The sequence below is a fragment of the Scyliorhinus canicula genome, chromosome 11, assembly GCF_902713615.1.
Source record: "Scyliorhinus canicula chromosome 11, sScyCan1.1, whole genome shotgun sequence".
Taxonomy (NCBI): domain Eukaryota; kingdom Metazoa; phylum Chordata; class Chondrichthyes; order Carcharhiniformes; family Scyliorhinidae; genus Scyliorhinus; species Scyliorhinus canicula.
This window is the reverse complement of record NC_052156.1, coordinates 161542848-161561057: the sequence shown is the minus strand read 5'-3', so window position 1 is coordinate 161561057 and position 18210 is coordinate 161542848. Positions and strand designations below refer to the sequence as shown.

Below are 18210 nucleotides of genomic sequence, written 5' to 3'. Positions count from 1 at the left end.
GTGGGAGACAGTTTAACTGGTAGCATAGTTTAATAGTGTAGATGTGTAGTGTAATCTTTATTTAACTAATTCCTTAGTAATATGTTTGAATCTAATTCAGTGTAGTGTAAACATTGGTTAGGATGCAAATGGCGAGCGACGTAAAAACAAAACTCCACAAGAGGCCAAAATCCAGAACCTTGCCTGTGAGATCTCAGGGCGCAATTGTTCCCAACCCCCGCCATTGACGTAACAAGGTACCTGGCCAGGAACCTCACTTAAATAAATAATAACATTAATTATAGGGCTTCCTCACTGTGACGACCCCCCGCACATAGGGATCTCCCCCCCCCCACCCCACCCCCCCCCCCCCCCCCCCATTCTTGCCAGCGTGATATCAGTCTGACAAGGTTTACTGCAAGTTTTTAAAAACAGGAACCAGGCAAAGGGCACCCAGGGGACGATGCCAGGGAGCAATGCCAGGGACCCCCCCCCCCACTCTGGAGAGCTCCGTGTGGGGAGGTTCCCAGTGTACCGTCAGGTGATGATCCAGCACTTAGAAGAAGAAAGGAAAATTCCGCCCTTTAACTTTGCTTCTCTCCACGGACGCTTCCTGACCTGCTGAGTATTTCCAGCATTACTTGTTTCTATATCAGATATGCAGCAACTGTGTTATTTTGCTTTCGCGCCATATCTTTCTTTATTCAATCCTTTTTCTTTACTTTTTCCTTTTATTCCACCCCCACCCCATTCTTTCTTCCCTTCTACCCTGACAACACTCATTGTTGCGAGCATTCGGTTAGACAGGTTGTGTTAACCTTCTGCTGCCTTGTCTAATTGCACCCACTGTTTACAATTTATTCCATTATCTGGGAAGCATCAGAGTTAAGTCCAATCTTGTCCTTGTCAGACATCCAGTGGGAATATCCAGCACTAGTGAAAGTGAAAGTGAAAATCGCTTATTGTCACCAGTAGGCTTCAAATGAAGTTACTGTGAAAAGCTCCTAGTCGCCACATTCCGGCGCCTGTTCGGGGAGGCTCTTACTGCTGCGACTTAGTGACATGGGCGAGACGCTGACTGTTTAGTCTCCTTAGTCCATGGGGAAAGGGGGGCCAATTTATTGCCCCAAACTAAGTTCAGCTAATGCAAGTTGAGCCGGTGATCAAATCTGTATGCACCACCTTGGATAGATCAGCACCTATTTCCCCATCTGTGAAAAAGCCAGTTGCCAGATAAACCACTGAGAGTCTTATGAACCATTCTGCACAAAGATTATTCATTTTTCTCTCTTTTCCACTTTCCCCCTGATACGTGCTATGTCTCATTGCAATCTTCATGGTGCGGCAGTGGTTAGCACTGTTGCCTCACAGCGCCAGGGACCCGGGTTCAATTCCGACCTCGGGTGACTGTCTGTGTGGAGTTTGCACTTCCTCCCCGTGTGTGCGTGGGTTTCTTCCTGGTGCTCCGGTTTCCTCCCACAGTCCAAAAATGTGCAGGTTAGGTGAATTGGCTGTGCTAAATTGCCCCTTAGTGTCCAAAAGGTTAGGTCAGGTTACTGGGTTATGGGGGATAAGGTGCTTAAGTGGGGTGCTCTTTCCAAGGGCCGGTGCTGACTCGATGGGCCGAATGGCCTCCTTCTACACTGTAAATTCTATGATTATTCCTTTGGGATAAAATGACAGTGTGGGTCTTGGCATCTTTATATGAGCTATTTTTGTGCTTCAATCAATGGGCTGCACTCTGATTATCGCACAACTCGTACCCTTTAGGGTTGTGCTTTTTCCCAGGTGGATAAAGATGCTATAATCTACTCGGCCAGACATACTTAATTGCTCAGTCTACTGTTTTAACTAGAACAGTAACCAGCTTAAAATAAATGACATACCCCCTCCATTAAAAGCTAAAAAGAATTTGATAAGACACAGAACTTGTTGGCAATATCACATAGCACAATTTCCTGTCATTAATGATTCCTGACCACAATGCCCCTTTAGAATAATATACTTGACAATATGTACAAAAATTATCCATCGAGCACGATGGTATTGTTCATTGACGTTACTGTGATGATTCTTTTCGTCAGCCACTGTGGTATACTCACATGAAGATAAGTTGTCTCAATTTCCATTTCACGGCAGGCTGCTGGCTCAATCAGCTTTCGAGAAGAGGACTATAACAAGCAAAATTATAGCTCTCGCCCAGGATCACCAATTTGTGACTCCTGTGACTGCCATGTTGGTAGAAAGTGAAGAAACCGGTCAGAGGCTGTTGGCAGATTCCCCCAAGAACACCAGAAACGGGTGCTGTACAGGTTAGTTTTTTTTTCTTTTTTTGTTATAAATTTAGAGTACCCAATTCATTTTTTCCAATTAAGGGGCAACTTAGTGTGGCCAATCCACCTAGCCTGCACATCTTTGGGTTGTGGGGGCGAAACCCACGCAAACACGGGGAGAATGTGTAAACTCCACACGGACAGTGACCCAGAGCTAGGATCAAACCTGGGACCTCGGCACCGTAAGGCAGCTGTGCTAACCAATGTGCTGCCGTGCTGCCCGCTGTACGGGCGAGTTGACACACAGCGTGAGGAATGTTTGTTGTTCTCTCCAGGGCCGGTTATTGACTCCTGAGCTGGGCAAAAGACACCAGCTGCCACCACACCGGAACGGAGCCAATCTGAGGGTGGAGCAGAATGCTGAGCGGCCTAGGGGCAGCACAGTAGCACAATGGTTAGCACTGTGGCTTCACACCGCCACGGTCCCGGGTTCGATTCCCAGCTTGGGTCACTGTCTCTGCGGAGTCAGCACGTTCTCCCTGTGTCTGCATGGGTTTCCTCCGGGCGCTCCGGTTTCCTCCCACAATTCCGAAAGACATGCCTGTTAGGTGAATTGGACATTCTGAATTCTCCCTCAGTGTACCCGAACAGGCGCCAGGGTGTGGCGACTGGGGGATTTTCACAGTAACTTCATTGCAGTATAATGTCAACCTACCTGTGACAATAAAGATTATTATTATATCAGCACAATGGATCTCTCTGCCAAAAAGATACAAAATATTTTTCCTTTCACTTTGAATATCATCTTCCTAATATGTGACCACACAATAAATGGTCACAAGTTCACTATTAATTTTTATTATCGAAAAGTCAGAGGAATGCCACTGTCTGCAATGCAGTGAAGAAACCAGGCATGTGCAGCATAAGAGAGCAAATAATTACCGCAATTTATGTGGGTAATTAATATAATTTTCAGTTTCATGTAACAATGGCAAATTATAGGTGATTAATCAAGTCATGTTGAAAACTTTACTGATATGACCTCTGATTGTCCACAGGTGTAATAAAAATATGACTATAAGTAACAGAGTAATGAGCTGTATGAACTGGAATTTGGTTATATAGATTATTAAATTAATTAGAACATTGGCGTTTTCCCCTAGAAGCAACTTTGAACTTATAAAATCATCTTATCTTATAGAACAGCTTCTTACAACAATAAAAATTGGATTTGTTTTAAAATATTAAATTAAAGATCTGTGTACACATGTTACTTTGTGCCTGCTATCTCTATCCATGGATATGCCACTATATCCATAGTTTGCGGCGATGTATGAAGGCGTGACACAAATTATTATGGGCTGGATTCTCCCGCCCCGCCCACCGCAAGAAGGCCATGGCGAGTCGCGGACAATGGAGAAGTCCATTGGCCTCGGGCAGGATTCTCCGGACGCCAGGCGGAAGCGGCCGGAGAATCCTGCCCAGAATGTTCCTCTCACGGAACATTCTGGGCAGGATTCTCCGGCCGCTTCCGCCTGACGTCCGGAGAATCCTGCCCGAGGTCAATGGACTTCTCCATTGTCCGCGACTCGCCATGGCCTTCTTGCTGGGAGTTTCCGCCCCCATTCCTGGGAGTGTCGCGAAACCTGCTGGCGGGGCTGCGCTGCCAGCGGGCAAAGGGAATCCCGGCGTCCAGAGGATTCCGGCCTACACCATCACAAAACAACATCTTCCAGATGGAATTGTTTAGCAAGTTCCTGACAAGAGAAAGGTCTATGGTCCTGTACCTAAATGGAAATGATTTGCTCTGATTTTTGGTACTCTTTATACTGCAGGAACACCTATCATTGGGAAGAAGTCGACTACCATTCCACTCTGGGCTAAGAATGTAACCACTCCTCAACCCCTTCAGGAACATATTCGGTCTACTATTGACACGAAACCAGTATTAAAAACTCATGTCACATCAGGTAACAACCGTGTACATGTTACTCACGTTGTGGATAATTTTACTAACAGTTCATTTTCTTCCCATCTGGATTAACCTTTTTTAAAAACAACATATTTAATCTTCAGTGTGATAATGTAACCCAGTCATTGAAGGTTACATAATGATACTAGAATGTCCATCATGCCACCTGCTTTTTGCAACTCTTAAGAATTACCTGTGGAACTAAAGGAAGAAAGACATGAATTTATATAGCACCCTTCACAGCCACCTCAAAGCTCTTTACAATCAATGAAGTACTCTTTGAAGTGTAATCAGTTTTGTAATATAGGAAATTTGGCTGCCTATTTGTACACGGCTAGCTCCCCCAAATAGTGACATGGAAAAGTCCAATCTGCTGATGATTGAGGGGCACTTGGTCAGGACATTGGGGATAACACTCCTCAGACCTCCGGGTGCCCGAGAGCTGAGCAGTCCCTGCCTCCCATTGCTGTGGGGAGGTGTCAGTGACGTGTTCTCCAGAAAGTGACCCCGCGTCTAATCTAAAGGTGTGTGTCTCTGTGCGGGTGGAGGGTGTGGGTGAGCTTCATGAGTCCCCTCATCCTCAGACATGATTCAGGGGCTCAGGCTGCTTACTGGCTGGCTGCAATCTACTGGTGAGTAACTTGGAGGGGAACCTCCAGGTGGTGGTGCTCTCAGCTATCTGCTGCCCATGTCCTTCTTGTAGTGGTCATGGGTTTGGAAGGTGCTGCCGAAGGAACCTTGGTGAGTTCCTGCAATGCATCTTACAGATGGTACACACGGCTGCCACTGTTCATCGATGGTGGAGGGATTGAATGTTGGTGGAAGGGATAGCAATCAAGCGGGTTGCTTTCTCCTGGATGGTGTCTCGCTTCTTCTTGAGTGTTGTTGGAGCTGCACTCACCCAGGCAAGTTGAGTGTAATCCATCAGGAGTTGAGTAACTCTGACGGAACCTAAATTGAGTGTCTGTGAGCAGGTTATGGCTGATTAGGTGCTGCTTATTAGCACTGTTGATGACCCCCTTCCATCACTTTGCTAAACTGATAGGGCGGTAACTGGGTGGGTTGGATTTGTCCTGTTTCTTGTGTGCAAGGACATACCAGGGCAACATTCTACATTGCCGGGTAGATGCCAGTGTTGTAGCTGTACTGGAACAGCTTGGCTGGGGGCGCACGGCAAGTTCTGGAGCACAAGCCTTCAGGACAATTGTCGGAACACTCTCAGGGTATCCAATGTCTTCAGCTGGATATCATGTGGAGTGAATAGAATTGGTTGAAAATTGACATTTGTGATGCTGGGGACTTCCGGAGGAGACCGAGATGGATCACCCACTCGGCACTTCTGACTGTATTATTGCGAATGCTTCAGCTTTATCTTTTGCGCAGATGTGCTGAGCTGAGTAGTTAATCCATACAAACCAGGAGGGTCAGAAATTTAATTCCAGACTTGGCTGATATAGCTCGGCCAAGCGACAAAAGGTTATAATTGGCCTGAATGAACTTGGGGGAAGGACAGAGATAACCAGTAAGCGTTGCTGCTTCCCATGGCTATAGAGCTACACTGACTGGAAGCATATACATGAAATTCTCAGGTGAGAAACAAAGATGTCTCCCATAACTTGCCAATCTGTTAAGTCACACGTTCTCAAGGAACTGTAGCCCACCAAGGAATCAACGTCATCATGAGGAGGGCAAGCAAGTGGAGTTAGTGGAGAGCAGAGACGAGTAAAGATGTAGGAAAATAAAGAACAAAACATGGGGCTGGATTCTCCGGTGCCTCCGGCCGCGTGTTTCTTGGCCGCAGGCCGTTCCCTGGCCGTGGGATGCTATCCTCCCACTGCTTGTCCATGGGATTTCCCATCGAAACCACCCCATGCCGCCAGGAAAGCTGTTGGCGGCGGGCGCGCTGCCAACGGGAAAAGTGAAACCCAACAACCGGAGAATTCTGCCCACGACCTACATTGACATATTTTGATCGTTATGTTGCTGAACTGGTGTTCGAAGGAGATTGGAAGCCCCCAAAACAAATTAAGCCAGAACGCGTCCCCTCAGCAAGTTGCCCTCCTCTGCCCAATCCTACTGTCAAGGCCCTTATCATTGTTCGTTTTGGGAAAAGTTTAATCTAAGCCTGTCTGCCTTCTATCCACTGCTGTGCTATATATGAAACTACCGTACTGTGTGAGCATATTTTGTACTGCTACCAAATCCAAGAAGTCACATACTGACTGTAAGCTACTGCAAACCAGTTTAATAATTGTTAATATATTATTTCTATTTAGTTGAAAATGATCCACACTTCATTGTTCACCTGCCGAAGAGTAAGCAGAATGTTTGCTTCAATATTAATCCAGAGCCTGGTAAAATCCTGAACCTGGTGTCTGATCCAATCAAAGGTAACAGAAAAATTAGCTACTCTTTTGAAACGCTGGTTATTTTTAGCCCTTTTTTAAATCATCATTGTGTTGGAGTAAGTGGCTGTACACAATTTTATAATTAAATATATAATTCAGGATTAGGGACGACAATGATGATTTTTTTCTCTTAATTCCTCTCATTTTAAATATAAAATACTATGTGGTCTAAACAGTGTAATCTTTTATTTTGCGCTGGTTAGACGTTTTGAAAAGATTTCAGACGTTACTTTAACAAGTACAATTCTCCACACGCGTGGGAGGGATTTATAGCTTGATGATGCTGGAAGTGGTGACGTTGAATTAGTTTCCAGCCAAGGCTAAAGAGACGGTTCAGCAAAGGCAAGGCCTAGTAGGTGAGAGACATCAAAGAAATTACTGAACAAACTGGGCTTCATACAAGTGAGGTTTTCGCCCAAAAATACGTCTTGCTCAGGATGAGCCGACGGTAATATTTGTTAATTGGGTTGGGGGGGGGGGGGGTTGGCGGTGTACGGCGCAGTGGTGGGGGGGGGGGGGGGGGGGGGGGGTAGGTGGTTGTGTTTGCTTGTTTCTGTTGATGTTCTTGTTTGTCGCAGAGACTGGGCAGAAAGCAAGGGGAACATCTGGGAAATTGTGGGTTTGGGAATGTGCAGTCGGATCCAGAATGAAATTGGGAAATATTTGTGACATAACCACCTCCAACTTGATTGTAATATTTTCAGGGTCGGCACTATATAAAATGCTTTCATTCCTTATTAATGCAAGGATTGTGCTTGGCGTGAATGTAAAGTTCTAAATTAAAGCAGGCTGGCTTGGGGGGGGGGGGGGGGGGGGGGGCGTGGGGCGGGGGGGGGGTTTGAATCTGAATAACGAATGTCAGTAAAGCATGGGATAGATCATTTTCTTCAGCACATAGACAGTAACCATGCGGGAGTGGATTATCTGCTGTTGTGGAATGTGCCTGATTTTCAGTCATTCGAAATCAATGAGTATGTCACTATCTCCTCCAGATTATTGTGCAGGCAGTGAAGGTGGCACGGTGCCACTGTGGTGAGCGCTGCTGCCTCACAGTGCCAGGGACTTGGTTTCAGGTTCCAGCCTTGGGTGACTGTGTGGAGTTTGCACGTTTTCCCTGTATCTATGTGGGTTTCCTCCGGGTTCTCCAGCTTCACAGATCTATGCAAGTCAAGCCACCCAATGCAGTGCAGAAGGAGGCCATCCGGCCCATCGAGTCTGCACCGGCCCTTGGAAAGAGCACCCCACCCAAGCCTCATCTCCGTAACCCAGTAACCCTGGGGGCTGGTTTAGCACAGTGGGCTAAACAGCTGGCTTGTAATGCAGAACAATGCCAGGAGCGCGGGTTCAATTCCCGTACCGGCCTCCACGATCAGGCGCCGGAATGTGGCGACTAGGGGCTTTTCACAGTTACTTCATTGAAGCCTACTTGTGACAATAAACAATTATTATTTATTATTCTTAACCCCACCTAACCTTTTTTGGACAGGCAACTGTGCTAACCACGGTGCTACCGTGCTACCCATAGTCCAAGGAGGTGCAAGTTAGGTGGATTGGCCATGATCATGCACAGGATTATGGGGATAGGGCGGGTGCGTAGGCCTAGGTAGTGTGCTCTTTCAGAGGTTTGATGCAGACGCAATGGACCAAATTATTTCTTTTTGCATGATAGGGAGATTTTGTGGATTCTATGGAAATGAAAATCTACCCGTTACATTATAAAGAATATAAAGCATCACATAACTGCAGGTGCCAGAATCAGACATAGATTGCAATGATCAGTTAATACTTTGAAGAGTTTACTCAATTACCTTTACTTTCAGATAGAAGTGTACCTACTCGAGAGGTTGATATATAGGAATGGAATTCATGCAGCCTCAATTATATTGTTTGGGCCTTGCTGCGAACGTTGAAAGAATTTTCTTCGCTGTGCTGGGATTTGCCCAAAAAGTTGATGTGGGGCTTGGAGTGGAGACTTGCTCTAGTCTGGTACCTGAGCTAGCAAGATGGCTGCCACAGGGCATCTGTGGCATGTTTGAGCAGGACAAGCAACAGTATGGCTCTTCATCCAATCAGAGTAAAGAATCCTCACTTAGCCATGCAGGAGTGAAGGGAATGAGATTAAAATCGGAAAAAGTAAGAAATAAACATGTAAATCACCAAAACTAATTAACTCTTGAAGGGATTATCACCGACCACATGGCATTAGAAATTCACTTATCCCGGAATGCACCAGTCCTAATATTTTCTGGTAACTATGTACCCTCACTTCACACTGTTGCAAGGTTTTAATGCTGAATCTTGTGCCAAGGTTCTGTTAGAGTGGAGACACCACAGTGAAGGAGCAAGGTATCTCAGACAGCAAATTCAGGATTTCTTTTAACGGTGCATGCTATTTTCTTTATTCTTTCATGATATTTGGGGGTCACTGGCAAGGCCAGTATTTGTTGCACATTCTTAATTGCCCTTGAACTGGGTGGCTTGACTTGCATAGGTCTGAGGATCTGGACTCACATGTAGTGCAAACCAGGTAAAGATGGCGATTTCCTCTCCTAACATGAACCGGATGGATTTTCATGGTCATAGTTCCAGATTTATTCATGGAATTTAAATTCACCAGCTGCCATAATGGGATTTGAAGCCCTGGCCCCAGAGCATTAGCCTGGGCCTCTGGATTACAAGCCCAGTGACGTCATCACTATGCCACTTTGATGGTCACAGAGGAATCACGTATGAGAAGTATAATGAAAACCGCTTATTGTTAAAGCAGGCTATTTGCAGGTCACAATCCAGGAACCTAGCCAGGACCTCTCTGCCTGGGCTCCTATCTGGGCTAGCTTTTATGCCCATCGTCAATGATCTCACTGGTGGTCCCCCGCCCCTCACGAGGCCTGCGGGGAGACTAGGCACGGTAGCACAGTGGTTAGCACTGTTGCTTCACAGCACCAGGGACCCGGATTCGATTCCCGGCTTGGATCACTGTCTGTGCGGAGTCTGCACATTCTCTCCGCGTCTGCGTGGGTTACCTCCGGGTGCTCTGGTTTCCTCCCACAAGACGTGCTGTTCGGTGGATTGGACATTCTGAATTATCTCTCAGTGTACCCGAACAGGCGCCAGAGTGTGGTGACTAGGGGCTTTTCACAGTAACTTCATTGCAGTGTTAACGTAAACGTACTTGTGACAATAATAAAGATTATTATTATGTTCTATTATAATCGGCCCCTCTCTGTAAGTCCCATGAGGGTTATAACAATCACCTTTTACTCCATAATAACGATAACTCCTCTCCATTATTAAAAGAAAATCTTGGCCATTTTTTAAAAAATGTTTGACTATGAAGCTTTGGGACAAGGAGTGCTGAAGCATTGGATTTTTTAATGATGGGACCTCTTACAGCAGTAATCAGGTAGCAGAAAGAAGTCAGTACCAGATACTGTTGGATTCTAGCAACCAAACAATATATAGCACAACACCAGCATCTGCTGGTAGGAAACTGACACTGCAACAAGAAAAATACCTTTTTCCTTTTCAGAAATAAAGCTTTCATACATTTACTGTGCTAATCTGTGTCCTAAGATGTGCCATCACAATCTGTGATAACCATATTTACGTAGGAATAGTTGCACTGTCTGGTTCTGTCCCTTTTAAGGTGGGCACTCTATTTTTCTGCTGGCAGGTATTGTGATCAATGGTAACATTATTGGGGGTAAGAAAACCAAGAATAAGAAGCTGAACACCTATTTCGGCACATTTGGGCTTCATTTTACCAACCTGAACCTGAGCTTTGAGATCAGCACAGAGAAGATTCGCTTGAAAGATGGGAAACACAAAACTGTCCTCTGGTGGTCAGAGTCGAGCCATCTCATCCACGCCAGGTAAACTCATCGAGCTACACAATGCAACACCAACTTATTCTCAAATGCCTTTGTAAATCTTTGAGCTATTATTTGTAATTCTTCATAATGGCCAATGAAATGTATTTGGTTGAGATGAAAACAATAGGGGTGGGATTCTGCGATCCCGCAAGGTCGGAGAATGGCCGGTGGGGCGGTGTGAATCTCGACCCCGCCGGCCGCCAAATTCTCCAGCACCGGAGAATTGGCAGGGGCGGTAATTCCGCCGCGCCGGTCGGCGGTAGCTCGCAGCGGTTCCCCCCGGCGATTCTCTGGCCCACGATGGGCCGAAGTTCCGCCGGTTCAATGCAGGTTCCGCCGGCGTAAATTGAACTAGGTCCCTTACCGGCGGGACCTAGCGGCGCAGGCGCGATCGGGGTCCATCGATCCGCGGGTGGGCCTGTGCCATGGGGGCACTCTTTTCCTATGCACCGGCCATGTCAGCCTCTGCGATGGCCGACACGTGGGTGAACCCCCCCCCCACGCATGCGCGGGGATGACGTCAGCAGCGGACCTGTGCCGGCCAGCGGAATCCCTTCGGCCCTGGCTGGCGTGGACCAAAAGCCTTCCACGCCGGCTGGCGGGGTGCCAACCACTCCGGGGCGGGCCTAGCCCCTAAAGGCACGGAGGATTCCGCAGCTTTTGGGTTGGCCCGACGCCGGAGTGGTGTGAACCACTCCGTCCCTCCGGGACCGCCCCGCTGGGTAGGGGAGAATCCCGCCCTAGGTGTTGATTTTGATGATTTTAGTGCATGTGCGTGTGTGTTTGTAAGTGTGCGTGTGCAAATGTGTGTATGCATGTAAATGTATGTGCGTGTATGTAAGTGCGCATATGTAAACGTGTGTGCGGGTATGTCAGTGTGTATGTATATGTGTATGTAAATGTATGTGTGTGTAAATGTGCATGTATATAAATGTATCACAGTGGTTAGCATTGTTACTTCACAGTGCCAAGGTCCCAGGTTCGATTCCGGGCTTGGGTCACTGTCTGTGCGGAGGCTGCACGTTCTCCTCGTATCTGCGTGGGTTTCCTATTTGTGTCGCCACATTCAGGGATAAAAACACGCACAGTAGTTAGCATTGCTGCCTCACGGCACCGAGGTCCCAGGTTCGATCCCGGCTCTGGGTCACTGGCCGTGTGGAGTTTGCACATTCTCCCCGTGTTTGTGTGGGTTTCGCCCCCACAACCCAAAAGATGTGCACGGTAGGTGGATTGGCCACGCTAAATTCCCCTTCATTGGGTACTCTAAATTTTCAACAAAAAAAAAGGATTAAAAACACCTAGCCAATGTGAAACTATGATCAATAAAGCAACCAAAGGCAGCTGGATTAAATAAGTTATTTTGACCTTATCGGTTAATCCAATGTTTTGGAATATGAGTCCACATTTGGGAACTATGCCTTCAAAATGATAGAGAGGTTTTAAACCTTGGGTTCAGCAAATAAAAAAAATTTTTCCTCGGAGACGCAGAATGCTGTAGTGGAGAAAGACTGACAGAATGAGCTTATTCACATGGAAAAGTGACAGGAAAAGATGATTACAATTTTTTTTGTTTTATTCTGAAAAAGGGACATTGATTGATACGTCAGCCACATACTTAGAACTGACCTACTGAATTGCATATGCTGAAAAGGGATGCACTAAGTTCACCAGACTGGTTTTCAGGGACATGGATGAAAAGTGAATTAAAATCCGATATTCCTACCCCAAATCAGCAGCAGCGGCAGGGAGCTCCTCGCCCCCTCCTCCTCCATGGAAAAGCCAGACAGGGCATTTTCTTCAGCAACAAGCCAAACAGGGCTGGATCACAATTCAGACCCGGTTCTGTAAATCCTGAGAACTTTATTCAAACAATTTGTGTGTTTCTTTGTTCAGCGCTGTTGTCTCAGTGAACAAAAATGCTAATGTCACGATCGCTGTGGGAGAAGATATGATCTTCCTGATCTTACTTCACCGTGTCTGGAAAAATCATCCAACCAATGTGGATTTCCTAGGATTTTACGCTCCTCCTACAAACAATTTCTCAACAAATGTCCATGGATTGATTGGTAAATATTTAGTATTCAAGTTGTCGGGCAAAGCATTAACTCAGAATTGAGTTATATATTTTGTGTTTCATATTTTACCTATCAAATATAGAAATAAAAAAAATAAAGATAAAGACAGAGTTGAAGCCACAATCACATCCGCCATGATCTTATCAAATGGCAGAGCAGGCCCGAGGGCCAAAAGGCCTACTCCTGCTCCTACGTTGGCATAGTATTCTGGAACATATCTTATTTTAACCTGTATAAATACGTTTTGCAATCTAATCGCCAAAAAATATCAAACCTTCTGCCTTGCAACACATAAAACAGTCAAGATCATTCATGTCGCAGTGACAGATTATCGAGAAAGTTAAAGAAATGATACTCATTGCAGGTCAGTTCATCCATGAACCTGAGGTGAATATGTACAATATCCGCCAGGGCGTGGATCCTGATAAACCACAAGCCACCATGGAAGTGAAAGGACACAAAATTACAGTAACCAGGTATGTGAACAACAAAGGGACCAGCTACTTTACCAGGCACACCGAGGTATCAAGTTCAAATTAAAGAAATTAAAATTATGTTTATTTCCTCTTCAGTTTTTACTATTCTACTCCCCATGTTCTGTCGTGTTCCCGAGTCGATAGTGCAATTGATTGGCACAGTAGCATAGTGGTTAGGCCTGCTGCTTCACAGCACCAGGGACCCGGGTTCGATTCCCGGCTTGGGTTACTGTCTGTGCAGAGTCTGCACGTTCTCCCTGTGTTTGCGTAGGTTTTTTCCGGGTGCTCCGGTTTCCTCCCACAAGTCCCGAAAGACGTGTGGTTAGGTAATTTGGACATTCTGAATTCTCCAACTGTGTTCCTGAACAGGCGCCAGAATGTGGCGACTAGGGGATTTTCACAGTAACTTCATTGCAGTGTTAATGTAAACCTAATTGTGACAATAAAGATTATGTAACCAGCTGCTGGGAGCTTGGCAAACATAACTCGGTCATCAGATTTGCAGGAGGGGGACAGGAGATTGCTCAGCCTTTGCTTGGGACTTGATGCTTCACCCAAGTAGGATTCTTCAAATTGATCCACTCTAGTTCTTAAACTATTGTTTGTGTAGTTTTAATATCAACACGTATAGATCAATATTCCATATAACTTACTGATATTCTGATGACCACAGGCTAGTTAGACAAAATACTAATTTATTAACGAACGCACCAGCTGCCAGTAAAGTTTTGATTTCAATTATATGTAGGTTCAAGAGCACGTGACTCGTCAAGTTCAATTGTGTATGTTACATCAAACTTTTACAACATAAATAATTCGCGATTTTTGTTATACATGGATTTAATAAAGGAGTAGGTGGGGGATTGATAAAATGCTCTCAAGTGATGAATTGTAAAGGAGATTCATTTGCTTCAGTTCATTAAGCTCAGCATACTGCTAATCCACCTAAAGCAACCACAGACGATAGCCGAGAGGCTCAGTGAAACATGTTAAGCCAACTGAATTTGACAAGTTTTAAAATTGGATTTGTTAAGTTCACCTATAAAATATTACCTTTCTCTATTTGCTTCACAGGTTTTGTTAAACAGTCACTTTTATGATCTTACTTTCACAACTCCATTTTAGATGCCCTGAAGTAACCTTGGTGATTTGCAAATCCCCCTGACTGGGACATATTAAGCAGGTTCCTGGGGTTACTTAAGCCCCTTGTCATATATCTGTTTGATAGTAATCAGCAATATATGTCATTACTAATTTCTATCTCAATTGCTTTGTATCTCTCCTTCTGATAGGGGCTGTTTAGCACAGGGCTAAATCGCTGGCTTTGAAAGCAGACCAACCAGGCCAGCAGCACGGTTCAATTCCCGTAACAGCCTCCCCGAATAGGCGCCGGAATGTGGCGACTAGGGGCTTTTCACAGTAACTTCATTTGAAACCTACTCGTGACAATAAGCGATTTTCATTTCATTTTTTCATACCTTTTCAAAGGGCAAAGCTTCACCTGTACCAGCAACTCCACTTCTCTGCCATGTCAATGGTGGCTCATCTGAATTAGACGTTTGTGGGTTCAAGTCTCACTCGAGCACCAAAATCAAAGCTAGCGTTCCAGTGCAGTGCTGTACTGACTGCCTGTGTCTTAGCCAATATTTCTTAATCAACATCACAAAAGACATGTTATTGTTATCACAATGTCCTGTGAACAGATCATTTGCCGCATTTTCTACAAGTGACTACAACACTTCAAAAGCTTTTTATTGGCTGCACTGTACTTTGGGATGTCCTGTGGTAGTAGTGGAAGGTTCTGAAACATTTGGTATCTCCCACGAGATGCATGACTTTAGCCACACCTCCGTGATGCCAGTCAACATTTTTATTTCCTGCTTATTCCTTGCACTCATTGAGTTAGTAAAAGAGAGCAATTATACTTGAAACATAAAGATTTGTAATGCACAAAGGAGGGATGGCACTGGATTGGATTTTGGATTGTAAAACTGAAGTTACATTTCCTAAAAGGAACATTTGAGTGAGAAGACGAGTGGCGTTGTCTGATGTAACTACTTTCTCTATTATCCGACAGAGGTTTACAGAAAGACTACCGGACAGATACAGTTAACGGAACGGATGTCCAGTGCTGGTTCGTCCACAACAGCGGGAAAGGCTTTATCGATGGACATTTCAAAGACTATCTTGTTCCACATCTTCACAGCTTCTTGAAGCATCCATGAATGCTGAATGAAATTGCAACGGTTAGAAAGACAAGACAGGAGGGATCTGCAGCACAGAAAATAATTGTAAACAATTAATGAAAATCAGTTTTATTATTAAAAACTCTAAAGATATAGTTGGAAGAATGTTGCCTTGACCAGTAGTTTTTCCATGTAATACTGTTCTATAACACTTCACCAATTTTTGATTCTTACTGATGTGAACATTTAAACATCCATTTATGATGTTTGTTAGATGGTACCTAATGACATGTTACAGAGGGTCTGATCTACTGATATTCCAGATTTCTATCCACTGGATGCCGTGTAGCAACGTGAAAGTGAAACCTTATTTTTGCCACGGATTTTTGTAGATTTAGATTCAATCAGAGTGTGAAACTGTAAGCAGAAAAACATAACTTTGTTCTTGGCTGCCATAAATGAAGGGTTTCAAAAACAAATAAAGCTGCTCTGCCGTTTGTTTGCCTCTATTTCATAATATATATTAAACACATGAGAAAGTTCCAAGTTTGATTTTATAACTGCAAATTAGGCACAATTAATCACAAAATGAAAATAAAGTTTTTTATTTGTTTTCTGTTCAAATATACAAATTAACACTTGACCAATGCTCAAATCCTTAAACTATAACACGAAACGTTTAGATTGCTTCTAGTAATTATATTAAACAAGAAACATAATGCATACATCCATCTGCCGCGTGCTTCAAAATAAAGAAAAAATTAATCACATTCTTGAGAGAGGTGGGGAAGCAGAAAAATGCTAAATATTTATTGAAGTTAGAGGTGAAAATGTTTTAAAAACCCTGACACAGTAGAGTTTGTGTTGAAAAAGAAAATCAGTGGACACCAACATGATGCTTTGAGCTGTTAAATATTTCAGACTATAATACTTAAGATTGCTTCTCATGCCAATTTTGAAATATCTTCATACTGTACACCTTCGATCTTCCGCCCCTGCAGGACTCCCTATGAGGAAACGAAGATTAATCATCAAACTGTAGAAAATCCCCGAGACAGAAAATTCAAATTTAACCTAGAAAAACTTGCCAATTCAACAAACAGGAGGGATTTTTCACCTCATCGCATCATTTTGTGCCTATTCAATTTAATCTGCAGGGGATTGTTGGCTGTCGAGAACAGAAGTGAAAAATCCTGCATCTTTTAGGGACCACTGAAACAGCTTTGAAAGGTATGATGCTGTCTGTAAAACTACACGTCAGCAGCACAGTAACTTCAGGATTCCAAAATCAGTGCAACGTTTAAATTTCTTTTTCACCATAGCTTTACTTATTATCCTGGCCTCGTTATGAATCAAGTTCTTTGCAAACTGTTTATTTTAGTGTTCATTAACTCATTGGTATCTGTAAACAAATTAGTAGCTCAATGCAATTTATTTAATGTGTACATGACACTGAGGCAATGGACAGTTCATTGAAACATAGAATCCTTACACTGCAGGAGACCATTCTGCCCATCGAGTCTACACCGACCCTCTGAAAGGGCACCATCCTACCTAGGCCCACTCCCGCACCCTTTTCTCCATAACCCCTCAATCCCACCTTTTGGACTGCTGTTTATTAACCCCTTTCCCTCCAGAAGGAAAAGTGTACTTACAGAATCTATGATTATCGTGGCACTGAAGTTTTTCTCATTTATAGAATCCAGAATGGCCTCGCTTCCTCGGTAACCACCGTTCACCACCAACAGCCTCTTACCTAAATTAGCAGGGGTTCGATAATAATGTTTCAGCCATTACCATTAAGAGCCAGTTTTCCATAACTACTATCAATCTTCTGCGACAAATATAATAACTAGTAAAGAAACGTGAGTTTTACCAGGTGCCGGAATAACCGTCTCCAAATGAGTCTGGTCAACTTTCAGTTTGTCTCCAGAATCAATCATTTTAATAATGGCAGTGTACTTTTCTTGAACTTCCTGTAATGTGAGGCGAATCGTACTCCATTAGCACAGTTTTTTCATTCAGCTTACGTAAGAAAGATGATGTGGAGATGCCGGCGTTGGACTGGGGTGAGCACAGCAAGAAGTTTTACAACACCAGGTTAAAGTCCAACATGTTTGTTTCAAACACTAGCTTTCGGAGCACTGCTCCTTCCTCAGGTGAATGAAGAGGTATGTTCCAGAAACATACATACATATATTATATATATATATATATATACAAAGTCAAAGATGTAAGACCATACTTTGAATGGGAGCCTTTGCAGGTAATTAAGTCTTTACAGATCCAGAGAGAGGGATGATCACAGGTTAAAGAGGTGTCAATTGTCTCAAACCAGGACAGCTGGTAGGATTTCGCAAGCCCAGGCCAGATGGTGGGGGGTGAATGTAATGTGACATGAATCCAAGGTCCCGGTTGAGGCCTTACTCATGTGTGCAGAACCTGCCTATAAGTTTCTGCTCGGCAATTAAATATGTTTATTTATTTATATATATATATATATATATACTCTATATATATGTTTCTGGAACCTACCGCTTCATTCACCTGAGGAAAGAGCAGTGTCCGAAAGCTAGTGATTCGAAACAAACCTGTTAGACTTTAACCTGGTGTTGTAAGACTTCATACTGTAAGAAAGATGTGCATTTATCCACATTGTTGTGTGCCTTTCACAAGACACCGTACAGTGCTTAATACGCAGTCAATTATTTTTGAAGTGTAGTCACTGTAATAACAAAGGGAATGGGACAACTCATTTGCACACAGCAAAGTTCCACAAATAGCAATGTAATAAATGATCAGAATCTTGGTTTTAGATGTTAGATGAGGTATAAATAGTGGTTAGGATTCCAGGAGAACTCCCTGCTCTTCTCCAAATACCACCAACAGATCCTTTACATCAATCCTGAGGGGAAAGATGGGGGTCCTGAGGGGAAGATCGGGGTTCCTAATTGGGTTAATACTCAATC

At 44.1% G+C, this 18210-nt stretch overlaps 2 protein-coding genes across 2 annotated transcripts in view; one reads left to right on the top strand and one right to left on the bottom strand.

The window, feature by feature from the left end:
- The window catches only part of itih2 (inter-alpha-trypsin inhibitor heavy chain 2), a 57486-nt gene extending 41748 nt beyond the window's left edge, over positions 1-15738 (top strand). The window contains exons 13-19 of the mRNA XM_038811884.1: positions 2119-2291; positions 4088-4222; positions 6501-6614; positions 10306-10504; positions 12398-12570; positions 12944-13055; positions 15133-15738. Coding sequence (XP_038667812.1) covers positions 2119-2291; positions 4088-4222; positions 6501-6614; positions 10306-10504; positions 12398-12570; positions 12944-13055; positions 15133-15280 — 1054 coding nt within the window. The 3' untranslated portion in view covers positions 15281-15738. The remainder of the gene's footprint in view (positions 1-2118; positions 2292-4087; positions 4223-6500; positions 6615-10305; positions 10505-12397; positions 12571-12943; positions 13056-15132) is intronic.
- Positions 15739-15830: 92 nt separating this feature from the next.
- Positions 15831-18210, bottom strand: part of kin (Kin17 DNA and RNA binding protein) — a 28610-nt gene continuing 26230 nt past the window's right edge. The window contains exons 11-13 of the mRNA XM_038811886.1: positions 17118-17217; positions 16897-16997; positions 15831-16248 (exon numbers count right to left, since the gene is read on the bottom strand). Of these exons, the coding sequence (XP_038667814.1) occupies positions 16186-16248; positions 16897-16997; positions 17118-17217 (264 nt within the window). The 3' untranslated portion in view covers positions 15831-16185. The remainder of the gene's footprint in view (positions 16249-16896; positions 16998-17117; positions 17218-18210) is intronic.